The 15,180-nt window shown below is 32.4% G+C and overlaps 1 protein-coding gene across 1 annotated transcript in view; it reads right to left on the reverse strand.

Moving 5' to 3' along the window:
• Positions 1-527: 527 nt before the first annotated feature.
• The window catches only part of LOC124539831 (dopamine receptor 1-like), a 135,258-nt gene continuing 120,605 nt past the window's right edge, over positions 528-15,180 (reverse strand). Inside the window, exons 3-8 of the mRNA XM_047117188.1 lie at positions 8,623-8,707; positions 5,729-5,909; positions 5,265-5,393; positions 3,529-3,774; positions 1,786-2,033; positions 528-922 (exon numbers count right to left, since the gene is read on the reverse strand). Coding sequence (XP_046973144.1) covers positions 615-922; positions 1,786-2,033; positions 3,529-3,774; positions 5,265-5,393; positions 5,729-5,909; positions 8,623-8,707 — 1,197 coding nt within the window. The 3' untranslated portion in view covers positions 528-614. The remainder of the gene's footprint in view (positions 923-1,785; positions 2,034-3,528; positions 3,775-5,264; positions 5,394-5,728; positions 5,910-8,622; positions 8,708-15,180) is intronic.

Raw genomic sequence — 15,180 nt, forward strand, 5'->3', positions numbered from 1 at the left:
AATTTTATTTACATAATAAATAAAATTATAATTTATTTACAAAAGTATCACAGAATTAAATATTATAAACAATGAGAGATACAAAGATAGATCTAATATCTACATTTAGTAATAGTGTAACAATAATACTGTTTTTTTATAACGACTTTTACTAATACTTAGTTATTTCAATAAACTACAAATTATACATTTTTTAAAGATTTATCTTAACAAGAATAAAATTTTCATGATTTAAATTTTTCATCTGTTCGTCTATTTCTAAGCCTATTTGATATGTATAATGTATGAATTGCTAGGCATCGTATTGCTATGTTACTAATGAATTTTCAAATGTAGATAGATCGTGTAGTCTGATCAGAAATTTACAACATCAAGAACAACAATGATCACGTAATATTTAGCACATTCTTCATCAAATTCAATGAGTAAAAGGTCACCTTTTTTAATACATTTATTGACCTTTACGTCCTTATGTATCTGAAGTATTCACTGTTGCTTCTAAACTATATACATATGTATGACAGTAAATATGAGTACCTATTAGTGAAATGAAAAGTCTTTTACACGACATCACTTTTATCGAGCAGACCATTATTGCTGCTCCCGTCTTCTTGTCAGATGTGATAATCCCTAAGAGGCTTGACTGATTCAGCTGAGGACCTAGGCGTTGGATCAACTCCAGACAAACCTAGGGATCCACTTCTCCTTACGACTAATGTTTTCGTACCGTAATCGGTGACGAAGTTATCGTTTCTCGTTGGTGTGTTCGCTCGTACTGTCTGGTAGCCGCAGCAAGGAGGATACTTAGACGTGAGAATTTTCTTAAACGCCTCCCTGAATTCCGTGTTGAATATGGAGTATATGATGGGATTGAACGCGGAATTGGAATAGCCGAGCCATGTGAGAATTTTGAAAGCGAGATCTGTAACAAGGGAAATGCTCTTGTTGATTTTATATACCAAATAAATGATAATTTGAAATAAAAAACACATAATCCTCTGTTAGACGAATTCGTATTTAATGCATAAAAGTATCAGAGCAGTTTTAGCGTTCAAGTTAATTTTATCACCCTTTTAATGGTTTAAATAAACCGATGGAGGACGTTTATAGCCCATTAAATGTGCTTTTACAATTTTATTAATAATGAATACAGCTTGTCTGTCTAATTATCTTCAAAGCCCTTTCATTACGCACTTGACCCAAATACTGACCCAGTAATTATAATAGTATCTCAGACCCTATTATAGTGTGACTTACATCAGTAATTTTCTTATCACGTAGGTCAGGCTTTTGATTTAGATCTTCCATTACGTCACAAATGTTTTCTTCGGTTTTATTATATTTTCGAGTTGACCTTTCCTTCATTCAGGTGAACGTCACGTGAATATGGAGTAATGTGATATCAGAAGAATGTTTTAATATTACGATAAAAGAAATATGTACGAGAAATACCAGAACTGCCTTCGATGGAATTAACTTTGACATTCCTTTGGAATATTCATAATTACATAACAAGACTTGTCATTAATTGCGTAAATATTTACTCGAGAAATTTATCTACATAATGATATTTAAATGATTAATAAGCTCAGCTCAATTCTAATGATCTCATTTAATTTATCATAGTAATGCTAATTAAATATTTAACAGTAAATAAAGTTAAGGATATTTACTTCAAACAGGAAAAATTGATTTATAAAATATGAGACTTTTTTTTAAACAAAAAATATTAAAAGAGTTTTTATTTAATTTAAATGTTGGTGGTGTACTTTATAAAACGCTCACCTGGTATGCATGTTTTGCAAAACGCAGCCACAATATTCACACAGAAGAACGGCACCCAGCAGAGCAGGAAAACTCCCATTATTATACCAACAGTGATGGCGGCTTTGTGGTCAGACACGTGGTAGGGTGATGAATGCACGTGAGTGTGAACCCTCGTTCTCACAGACTTGGTCCGGTTGTCGGGAAGCTGGACAGTTCTCGTGACGGCTCTGATCGATTTCACATGTTTCTGAGCGTAGCAATATAGTCTGTGGAAAATGTCTAACTTGTATAAAATACATTAGAGTTTACAAATAAAACCCCATTATCCCAGGTAGCTTTAAAATCATTTGATTGAGGCATCGGTTGTTGTTGACCCTTTTGGTGATAGAGGTCAAAGGATAGTCATGACTAATTGTTTGGAATTATTACCTAAAATTAAGGGATGGCTGATTATTTTTCCATGGCATTAGGAGGTTAAAGATCAAATGGGCCACTCAACAGTATCGTCATTATTACCAATAGACATTAGCCACATGTGAAATATTAACCAAGCGCTATTAACCTTAGGAAATGAGATGTTACGTTCCCTGCATCTATATTACACAGTACTAAACGTGCTGATATACGGTTATCTTTCCTATTGAAGATATACGATATATAAGTTCACAGAATCCATGTTTTATGGAAATTGATATTTTTATTTTATGCTTAAGTAAATTTTGTGGGGGTCTTTTAACAACCATTTTTTTTAAATTTACACTAAAATTATAAATGCTTATGTAACTCTGTCTGGTACCTAATCACGTGTATGTCACTGAACGAAATTAGATAAAAGCTAAATATTCGTACACTTTGCTAACATTATAGTTATATCTACATTATTATAGATAAGGCTACAAGATACATAAGTTTATAATTACAAATATAAACAAAGTAATCTTAAGTTCTCACATAATTATAATGTTCGGATTATTAAACGTTTAGAATCTCTATAAACCATCATCTCGTAACACGTCGCCGCTAAGATTAACTAATGAGAAAGGAATTTGTCGATACTCGGTTTAGCTGAATGATCAATTATGAATACATCAATCACTTGAATTCCTTGGGGTAAGTGCTTGAATTTTACTTTAAAATTTTAAACGAACTATAAAGAATGGCTGAGAGCTAGTTAATTGTTAAGTTTACGAAGTATAGAGGTATTTTTCTTAACCATTTTAATAGCTTTTGTTTTATAAAACGGCGCAGGGGTGAATGAACAACTTAATTATTAGTAAGAAAAAAATATGGCACTAGTGTTTATATAATTAATAAAATAGTCTTGTCTCGTTACAATAATCACGGATTGAAGTCTAAGTTATACGCAAGGGATTTTGATGCGGCTTTTTAATAGATTTTGACCCGGTGGTCGCTAGTACCTATAGAAAAAAAAAGCTCCGAAACAAATTGAATTTTGTGGTATTTCTGTTATGATAAGTGGTAGAGCCAAACCCATAAAAGAACGATTGAGTTCATTTTCGTAATTTGTATCTATAATTAATCTCGAGCACGATATTGAAGAAAAACATCGTGAAGAAACCTACGTGTAATTAAATTCAATAAAATTCTGTAACAAGTGTACCGTTCGCCAACACGCATTGAAACAGCGTCTAAATCTTCTCTGGGACCGAAGGTGTAAACCCAGCAATCAGATATTAACAGGGTGTTACTTACTTTCTAACTTATATAATAGTTTTTTTCAAATAACTGTCACAAACTCACCTGCAATAAATGCTTATCATAACAATACACGGCAGTATGAAGGATATACAACTGGATACGACAGCGTACGTAGGTGTTAGTACCAGCGCACATGTTGGATATCTTGGCGGTCGTTGTGTGGTGGTGACTTCATCTGGTGGTCGGTGGAGCCCTAGAGATATTGGGAGGAAGCTGACTAATACAGCCAAGAGCCAAATCAGGGCGATTGTTATGATTGCAACTCGTCGAGTCACCCATCTGCCGTATCTGTGAAAGATCGGAGTATTTATAATATATTACGTAAAATTTACTAATTATATGATATTAAAAAAATCTGACTCTACTATGAATAATTTTTTTTAATATATATTTCTAGGGATTCTAGTTATCATATAACAAACATTAGATCATGTAACAAAATGATGGGCTTGATATTTTTACTATAATAATTAAATATCCATCTTGTACGTGTAAGTTTACATGTCAAATGAAGAACAAACTTCCATTTTAAAAAGACATCACTAATTTTAACAAAGCCTATAACACCACATTGGAGTAATCGTATTTGTTCTTTATTATCATATAAACAAATGCTACTTTAAAACTATTCCTTTGCGTTATAAGTCCTTTTATATTCTATAACAAAAATAACAATAATTTACAAGAAAAGCCTCTCAGCTCAACAAGATGTTACATAACGACACTAAAGACGCTGTGAGAAATAATTTAGGCCCAGGTGTGAAACACTTTAAAACATTTCGCAGAAAAACCCCTTTAATCTCACATAAATGGCCGGCTTCTAAAATAAAAATTACATGATCATCTATGTACCTTATAAAATTATGATAATTTAAATCAAACAAATAAGGTAACAAGAATATTACTGTTTTGTTTGAATATATTATCTTTAATTTTTATTTGTTATTTTAGTGTCTGTTTTTATTACGAGGGAGCATCAAAAAAATAATGTTACATTACGTAATAATTAAAACCTATTTTAAACATAAAATATTCTGGATTTTGTAGCCATTGATAGCCGGTTCACGTTTCGTCCAGAATAATCAATAATTGAAAATGAAACGGCCCCACGCTATTATGTCAATAGCATTCTATAATATTAACAGTAGATATTTTCAACTTAAAAAATATGAGATATGTATTTTGTGGTTTAATTTAATTTAAATATCGATATTGATATCACGATGTAGTTGACGAACGCGTTTATCATAAAGTTGCTAACTATTAAATAAATACATATTTATTAATATAATAACTAATCGAATTGAAAGTTTGAACGTTGTTTGTTTGAAAAACATTAAATATTTTTTTCAAATCGATTTAAATCAAATTTAATTAATTGATAGCTGGAATGGCCCAGTAGTTTGGACGCGTGCCCCATTTAATTTTGAAGGGCAAGCAATTTGTGTGTTTAATTCATGTGGTCGGTGGTGAAGGAAAAAGTCGTGTTGAAACCTGCATGCGCCTAATTTCAGCGAAATTCTGCCTTATGTGTCGACCAACCCGAATTGGAGCAGCGTGGTCGATTATGCTCCAAACCTTATCCTCAAATGGACGGGAGTTAATATGTTGTTATGTGTAATTCTTTTTTGTATGAACCAAGCTTAAAATTTAAGGATGGACATTGCTACTTTTCCTGCCTAGCACTTAAAAGCAATCAACATTACATAAAACTGCATAAATAAAATCAAAAGATATAAAAACTTTAATCAATACTACAATATTTATTACTTACTTACCTCAATGGATCCTTTATATGTATATAACGATCGAGGGATATAGCACAGAGGTTCAGTATTGATGCAGTTGAGCACATAACGTCGCAAGCGACCCAAGTATCGCAGAACTGTTCACCAAATACCCAGTACCTGAGAAGACAGAATATCTTGAATACTATTATACTTATGTTTATTTTTACTTAAGCTTCTTCAGTACTTGTTTATTTAAAGTGCTCTTAGATGTTATAAAATCGTGATGTTTACGTAATATAAACTACAATGTTTTTTAATCGGTATAAGTATAGATAAATCTGGTACCATAAAAATAGAAGTCATCGCATAAGTTGGCTATACTCGTATATGCGTTTTTCCAATGAGATTATTTTCTTGTCCTCAATAAGTTTGTTCATTATTTTATTTTAATTTTGCATACAAGTTTGAGTACCATGTATGGTTTATAATATAATAGGATATTCTGAACTCACCCTAATAAATCGTTGACTCCCGCGAATGTCATAACAGCGGCTGCTACCAGCATATCAGCGATTGCCAACGATGCCAGAAACAGGTTGCCAATGCGTCTCAAGCCTCTATCCGTGTATATCGCTATGCAGACCAGTATGTTACCAGCCGCACTCACGAATATAAGGAGTGAGAGAAATATGCCTAGGAACAAAAACTTAAGATGACAAATACAATTACCTTATATGTTTTAATTTGAATGGGATATTGTGTGTGAGTGTGTGACCAACTGAAGTCAGTGCTCAGATTCGTTCACTCATGAAGACACGTATCTTCTCGATAAATTATTATTGACGTGCTTTAGACGAGTAACGATTCCAATGTGTGTTTGTGTGTGTGAGATGACTAAAGTAAGACTTTGAGACGACAAAAAAAGAAAAGAATTAGATTTTATTTGTTAATGTAGGCCGGTGTTCTACTATCGAATAGACAATTTATTGCAATCGAATTGAAATATAATCGTCACTATTCATCCTTAGTACCTATTATTCGTAAGTCACAAATCAATTTCATTTAAAAAGTTGTATCGAGATATTATTCGTATCGTAGTTACCGATATAAAAAAGTAGAACAGATCCTTAATTACGATTAAGTTGAGGTAAATTTTTGTGAGGATAGGAAGTTGTATCGAAAGAATCGTGAACGTTTTATTCGTTATAAGTTAGTTGAATTGCCCCCAGCTCTGAATAATGAGATGGCTATGTAAAATTTAAATATTCGTTGTGTATTTTGTTGTATGGCAATTAATAAGGTTATATTTTTGATACTTTATATTATTTTTGATAATTAGTACTAGTTACTAGTATTTTTGATAATTTTTGTATTATTTTTGATAATTAGTATATCCATGTATAGTTACAAAAAAAAAAACAAGTTTAATTATTATTTAATTGAGTAATTAATAGTACTTTTGAATTATGCCAAGTTAGTAGGAGTAAAATGTACATTCTTATGTGAAGAGCCAGCAAGAAACTCACTTGTTACTGTTTTTCATCATTTTAATTACAGAGCATATCAGGGAAGTACAATTAAAGTTTTATCCTGCCTAGAATTAAATAAACATTAAATCCACGTTCTTTCATCACTAGTACCTAAGTTTAATAGTGCGAGGTTCATGCCTTGTACCTCACACTATTAACTAAACACAACACAAGGCATGTAATAACTTATTTTGCCATGATATTGATCTTTTTAAAAGGCTAAGTTATATAATGTGTTCCAACTTGAGAAAATCGAAACAGATTTCATACTTTCTTTTTAAGTTTTTTAATACTTTTTAGAAAGTTCTTACGGTAAGAAAAATATGTTAAGAAAATTGGTCATTTTCAAAAAACTTAACGTCTATGACGCATTAGCAGTTCACACGGGTTTCCTTTTAGAGACTGTAAGTCAAATATTTGTAAATTAAATATTCATAACTAAGAACGGTACACGTCTATCGGATCAGTATATTAAACGACTAACAAACTCGGTGTCAAGTTCTATTAAACCTGTACACCTATATATCGATAATTATTTCCTTTATGGCTAGATTGTTAGAGAATGCTTAAATTTAAATAACCTAACCTAACAAACTCGGTGTCACATTGCATTAAACCTGTACACCTACATATCGATAATTATTTCCTTTATGGCTAGATTGTTAGAGAATGCTTAAATTTGCTGGTCAGGCTTTAGCCCTTCTGAGTAGGTACCATCGACTTATCACATATGCTATTGCCAAACAGTAATGCTTAGTATTGTATTTGTTGTAGTGAACACTTACCATCAGGGTCCATTTGTACTTCTGTCTACCTCAGCCTATCATTAATAACCTCAGTAACATCTTTTCTTCTCAAAGTTTTTTTTATTTTATTAGTAATAGAACATGTACAGATAGAACTATTGTCTTTGTATTTGGAGGCTAATATCAACCGATGTGAATATGCTATTGTTTAGCAAGTATTAAGCGAAGAAATTTAATCTACATATACTAATATTATAAATCTGTGAGTAACTCTGTCTGCCTGTCTGTCTGACGCCCTTTCACTACAAAACCGCTGAACCGAATTTGATTAAATTTGATATGAAGTAAATTTGAACTCCAAGAAGGGACAAAGGCTACTTTTTACCCAACATATCATAACTAAACCCGTAAAATGAGAGCAATGATGCGGGCAACATCTAGTTACAAATATTTCTATAAACCAGCAAACGCGGTACGTAAATTAAATCGCAAAAGGCTCTGCATTTTCAACCTCTATTATGCGACCACTGAAATTGTTTACTAACTATAGCTCGAAAGTAACTTTTATAAAGAAAAAAGTTCTAGGTGGAAAGTTGTGGACAAAATATTATTTCTATAAAAAAAAACAACAACTGAACAAAATCGTTTGACGCAGAGACATTGTCTAACATTCTTTATTCAAAATACAGCCCTTCGCCCATTGAGAGGAATTTTAATTAACATGGATTATAAGGATTCTATTTTTAGTTAATTTATTTTCAAAATTTTTGGAATAATTAACGTCTTATTAAGAGCCGAGATGGCCCAGTGATTAGAACGCGTGCAACTTATGATTGCGGGTTCAAATCCAGGCAAGCACTTCTGAATATTCATGTGCTTGATTTGTGTTTATAATTCATCCCGTGCATAGTGGTAAAGGAAAGACATCGTGAGGAAACCTGCATGTGTCTAATTTCAACGAAATTTTGCCACGTGTGGAGCAGCGTCGCGGAATATGTTCCAAAACCTTCTCCTCAAAGAGAGAAGAGGTCCTAGCAGTGGGAAATTGACAGGATGTTGATGAACGTCTTATTATTATTAGCAATAATCTTGTGTGCATTGGTATATGCTTAAAAATCTTTAAAAACTCACCAACGAGTAATATAGATAGCAGTGTAACTGCATCGGGATCTTCAGCATCTTCATATTCCACAGTCGTGTCGTTTAGCAGCGCCGCCTATAACAAAAAGTTTATATTAATAATTAAAATCAGACATAATTAGAAAACACCGCTGGATTTAGATATCATCACGGACATTAGGCCTTGACTCATTGGGTCTGATCCACTGACGCATCAGGTGTTGCAATGGTATTATGTTAAAATTCTCGAACTCAAAACCAATAAGCTCAAAGTAAAAAAAAAATATGTTAAATAAACTGCCTAAAAAAAAGTAAAAATTAATTTTATTTTTATTGCCATCAGATAAATTATATTTTTCAATTGGGATGATATCTTAAGATAAAGCGCTGTATCTATATTTTAGATCAAAAGTAAAAAAAGACGGTGAAAAAAGATGTTATGAGTAGCTTTATATCTTATGATTTTACTTCATTGCCAACAAAATAATGACAAAATAAAACACGTAATAACATGGGTATCCATAAAATTATCGCTTAAAATTAGCGCGTTCTCTTCATGGTGCCATCTCGACTGACAACTTCATATAAAATCCACTCATACGTTGTAGTTTTTAGTGTATTAAGATATCAATGAACGCTCAGTACTGAAAATGACAAAAATAATTCAGACGAAATGTAAAAATTAGCTGAAACAAATATAATATTAAGATTTATTCACAAACTCTGCGTTTATGAAAGCATTACGTTAATCAGTTGGTAATTATGACCGAAAAATCAAAAATGAATGAATAAATATGACAATAAATTATTGTTTATTATATAAGATGTTATGGATGATAACAGTTTTGATAGATGACTGTAATATGAATCAGTTCATGACGTAATTATCTTTGTCAAAAGCGATACGAGATTTAAATATGATACGCAAATTACGGCTCACTCGGTTAGTCCCTGAAATTATCGTCAAATTTCAAATACGGCAGGTATGTTCGTCATATGTATTCACTTAGAATGATTTTTACGGAAATTGAATCAAGAGTGTTCTCAAGAACGAAACGGATTAGGCATTCAAGTGGATGATGCGATCCAAAACTGGATCTTGTGAAAACTATTATGAGTCTACAAATTTCATTCTATTTATTTATTTTTTATTTAAATACTTTAATGACCACCACAAAGTATATAAGAAAAAAGGTGGCTGTGATGGTATTCTCTGCTATCCTTTGGTCAAACCGAAAACCGTGAAGGTTGTTAGTAATAGACGATACGTAATAATAAACATACTTATATACGAATCAATAAAAGAAAATACATACATACACATAATAGTATCCGCATATATTATTTATTTGCCATAAAAAAAAAAAAACTATCATATGATACTGAAATATTACTCCTTATTATACGGTGGCTATTCTAAGCAATAAATACCCAATTACCTAGTAGATATAAAAGTACTAAAGTTGAGAACACAGGTGCACTCTTACAATTCAACGGGACTGCAATCCATCCGGATTAGGGAGACTGCAGGTGTAGGCATAGGACTAGCGGCTGTATATACTTCCAGACATGGGGATGTTAACAATGCTATCTTGCTCCCAAACTAATGAGAATTTATTGATGAAAAAATCCACACACATTTTAATGCGTGGTCATTTTCCATGACCTTGAGATCTACATGTAAGCCTTATAAGTTAGACCAACGATGGATACTAATTATCTCGAAAACATATTACTAGTTGACGACTCCGGCTTCACTCGTGTGAGGGTTGGTCGTCAAAAATAAAGCATAACAAGATAGCCTTCTTCTTAAAGTTCAAGCTTTTATACCAATTTTCATCAAATGTGGTTCAGTGGTTTGACCACGATAGTTGCTATATGTTATTATATATCTTACTGTATGATTTGTTCACTACAATATGTAAATACAAATCAAAATTTCAAAAAAAAAATATTTTGAATTTAGAACCCGTGTATAATCCTGTCACAAGAATGTGAACGACATAATTTGTTCAAAGTCATGAGTAAAGCTTTGGCATTTTTATACGACGTCTATTACTCATGGAGAGTACTTTCTATCAGCTGATCGATTAGCCAGTGCTTAACTAGTCTTATGTATTTTCCGCAAGGCAGCATATAAAAATTCTAAATATCTCTCTCTATCATGCAGATGAGCTCAAGTTTAATACTATCAAACAACAGAGTCTATTACAAGAATAAATTAAAAGCTACCGAGTAAACCACTAATAAACGCCTCTTTAGTAACAATTTTTCATCCAGAAACTAATTTCGAACTTTATTACAATAGCAGAAGGACTAAATTAGTTCTTAAACTTGTTGATGTATAAATCAGGCCATCATACATATTCAGTAGCTTTCATTGACGTGAATAGCATCGGCTATTGGATTTTATGACGTACGAACTTATAGCACATGACAACGATACTCGAAAAACTATTTAAATATTACCTAATTGAATCATATATTCATCCGTGTCTCTAGATTGACCGGATACGACTCTGTCCTGATGGCAGATATTATCGGGGTAATAGTCAATAAGGACTAATCTTCTTTAGCCGTCCGCCTTTACCGTCCAGACCTTTATGTAAGTCCGTCTATGTAGCTAGCAACTGCTCATTCCATATCCTAACATCCTTACATTTTGTGCTCTCATTTAAAGGCGAATGAGCATGTGTATCATAGTTACAAGAGGCACATCGCAGTTCTTAAGGATTCTGGCGCATTGGTAATGTTAAGATTGGTTATTAATTCTTAATGTATCAATTTCTGTAGATAGTGATGGTTACATCGCATTGTATTACCACAATGTCACAATCTAAACGAGCATTCCTCAATACGGGATTATAAATACAGTCAACTCCTGGGCTTCGAACTAATACTTAGAATACCTTAGCAAAAAAATCAAGTAACTCTTTTACTGACCTCATTCAGTTTGAACTCAGGACCTTAGTTTTCCTTGATATATAATGTAATAGTCTGGTTACTAAACTAACGAGACAAACAATGCTGGTATAAATCTTTCCTAATTGGCACCATTAATTCGTCGTGTCGTGCCTGACAGTTGAATAGCATCCCTTCCGTTCCTTCCTGGAGGTGTGCTTGCGCCTTTTTGTGTATTCACCGCGGTCATTAATCAAAAACCAAGCAAAGTAACAAAATATCCTTAATTGAATACCTGTGATTAAAGAATCAGACTAATCTCAGTCGTAAAACGTCGAAACCGACTTACGCTGTTACGCTATTTTTATATTTATATGCATTTAATGCTATTATAGTCAATGTCGCATGATATTTGGACATATTTTACGATCGTTTTCTATGGTGAGCTTCGTGTTTTGCAACCCCATTCCATTATTCAAAGCTGACTTGACTCTTCCATACAATGTCATGTTATTCAACGTCGTTGTCAATATAAATTTATCACGTGTAAAGTTCCATATTCAATTTTTGAAATTCGAACAATATATTTTTAAATTTTATGGCATTAAGCTCCAGTTACATTTTATAGGTTGAATATCGAATATTGTTCTCGCAAACTCATACATAATTCCGTTACTGTAGTTTCAATTTATAAAATTATGTTTTTGTTGTATACACAAAATTCATATGTTCGTTTATGTTTGGCAACTATATTCATAAACTAATCGTTTTGCTTACGGATAACTTTGTATACAAGGCGTAATTCAGAAGCTGTCATTGGCAGTACTTACATATCGGAAGGCTACGACGAACGGATTATAGATCTATAAAGACGGATAGAACTAACACAAGTATAAATTTAAAAATTTACTCATGCAATGTATCAAGATTTATCTGATTATAATAAATGTGTATATAACTAACATATTCCTAAATAGTTGTTCCCCGCGGCTTTAGTTAGGCAAAAAAGTAGCCTATGTCCTACCTTGGAGTTCAAGTTCATCATAGCATATTTCATCAAATTCGGTTCAATGGTTTAGTAGTGAAAGAGCGACGGACACATAGAGTTACTTTACGTTTATAATATTTTTATATAGATTTTATAACCTAAAATATCATGTCTTTGTGTAGTAATAGGTTCTTTAGATCAATTTTTTTTTACATATATTTATACGCAGTAGAACTATTAATAATGGAAAATGATAAGTTAATTTTTTTTTATGTTAAATAAAATGTTACTATCAGATGTACATTTTTAGTACAATAAAATTAAATGTAATCAGTTTTGAACCCTGAAAATTAACAACAGTTGGGAGGGTGTACCGTTGGGAAGTTACGACCTATTTGCCTTGTATTATAATAAAGAGTTGAAACTCATATCAAAGTATAATAAAAGACAGTAACATTAAGTTCTTTTGTCAGAAAGTTTGACTGCAAAGATTCACTATCACTTCAAACGGCGTAAGTAGTTTCGCCGTTTCCGTTTCTCATAAAGAATGTCAGATATGTATGTTTGTATGTATATCTACATACGTTACCACAAATAAAACTTAATGATCTATGATTGACACACTAGTATTTATTTACATATGTATTTGTTATCTGCAAACATTGAATTCTTATATTGTTTTCTTATAAGTTAAATACAATGTTATGATAGTAAAATTTAAATTACACACAATACACTTACGTAGTCGTATAGGCACACACACACATAGATAACATAAAAGTAATATGCACGAATAAAATATAAATCTAAAACTGGATTCTCACTCCTAGTAATAACTCAGCAAATTGCATGTGACTGTGGTTTTTGTTTATTCATAAGCAAACAGTGAGAGACAGTTGATTTGTAAAACACCTTCAAAGCTTCTAACGAAATGCAAAGCACTTTTACAGTATTCTTAAAGTATTACTCTTTTAATTTTTTCCAGTTTACTTTACAATGCTCATCGCAACGTGTATTTATTATTTATTTTTAAACTAAATTTAAACTTTGTCTTTGCAAATTAAAAAAAATAACTCAAAAGTTCAAACAAATTAAGAATTCGTGTAACTGAGTTACGTGAGGGTAGTCTTAAGTTTGTTTATTTGTCAGGCTTTCACGCCTTAATTAAGCACCGTTGGATTAGCATAACGGTAACCAAAATGACGTATGTGCTTGTATCAGTACACGATACGTTTGAAATGACAGCCTTCATTTTTATGGTTGTCTGTATATATACATACAAGTAGTCGTAGCATCTTCGGTCGCATTTTAAGGAGTTTGTTGTTATGTGTTAGGCAAAAAGTAACTTATGTCGTTTCTTGGACTTTACGTTTGCTTCACAGCAAGTGTCATAAAAACGTTTCAATGGTTTGGTCGTGAAAAAGCGACAGACAGACAGACAGAGTTACTTTCACATTTATAATATTTTATAGTAATTAGTTTTGGACGAGTCGAGATGGTTAGAACGCGTGCATCTTAACCGATGATTGCGAGTTCAAATCCAGGCAGGCACCGCTGATTCATGTGCTTAATTTATCTTTATAATTCATCTCGTGCTCAGCGGTGAAGGAAAACATCGTGAGGAAACCTGCATGTGACAAATTTCATTGAAATTCTGCCACATGTGCATTCCACCAACCCGCATTGGAACAGCGTGGTGGAACATGTTACAAAACTTCTCCTCAAACGGAGAGAAGGCCTTTAGCCCAGCAGTGGGAATTTACAGGCTGTTGTTGTTGTTGTTATAATATTAGTATATTTTTTTTTTTATTTAAATGTAAAAATGAAGCTTAGATGTAACCAAGTAATTAATATTGACTGTTATTTTTAAGTAAAACTAAAAATTAAATAGCAATAACTTTGAAATCATATACAGGCGTTTTAGTATTATTTAGTAGTATATATAGAATCCGTCATTTCATTCATAGATTTCGTCAAGGGTACTCAACAATCGACCATATACATACGTTAGATCAAATAATTGAAAAATATGTAGAATACCAGAAAAAGCTCTATATAGCGTACGTTGACTACGCGAAAGCGTTCGACTCTATCTCACATAAGAGTATCTGGGACGCATTGGAGAATCAGAACCTTGAACCTACATACATCAATATTATCAAAGATATATATAGAAAAAGCACAAGTCAAGTTAAATTGGACAGATTAGGCCCAGAATTTAATATTCGTAGAGGCGTGAAACAGGGAGACCCGCTATCACCAAAAATCTTCATAGCCGTCCTACAAAATATAATGAAAGACCTAAACTGGGATCAAAAAGGGATAAATATAGACGGGAATAACCTCAGTAACCTGAGATTCGCCGACGATATAGTACTTTTTGCCAAGTCATCAAAACAACTTCAGGAAATGCTGATAGAACTAAGCGCTGCCAGCGAAAATATTGGACTACAACTAAACACCGCAAAGACAAAGATAGCTACTAACGGCACTAAAGATCCCATAGTAATAAACCGAACAACAATGGATTACGTAGAGAGCTATATATATCTCGGAAAACAAATTTCTTTCCAAAACACAAGACACCTAGATGAAATAGAAAGGCGTATTAACATGACGTGGAAAAAATATTGGAGTAACAAGGAAATATTAAAATCAAAACTCCCGATAAAACTAAAGAA

This window comes from Vanessa cardui, chromosome 23, assembly GCF_905220365.1.
Source record: "Vanessa cardui chromosome 23, ilVanCard2.1, whole genome shotgun sequence".
NCBI lineage: Eukaryota > Metazoa > Arthropoda > Insecta > Lepidoptera > Nymphalidae > Vanessa > Vanessa cardui.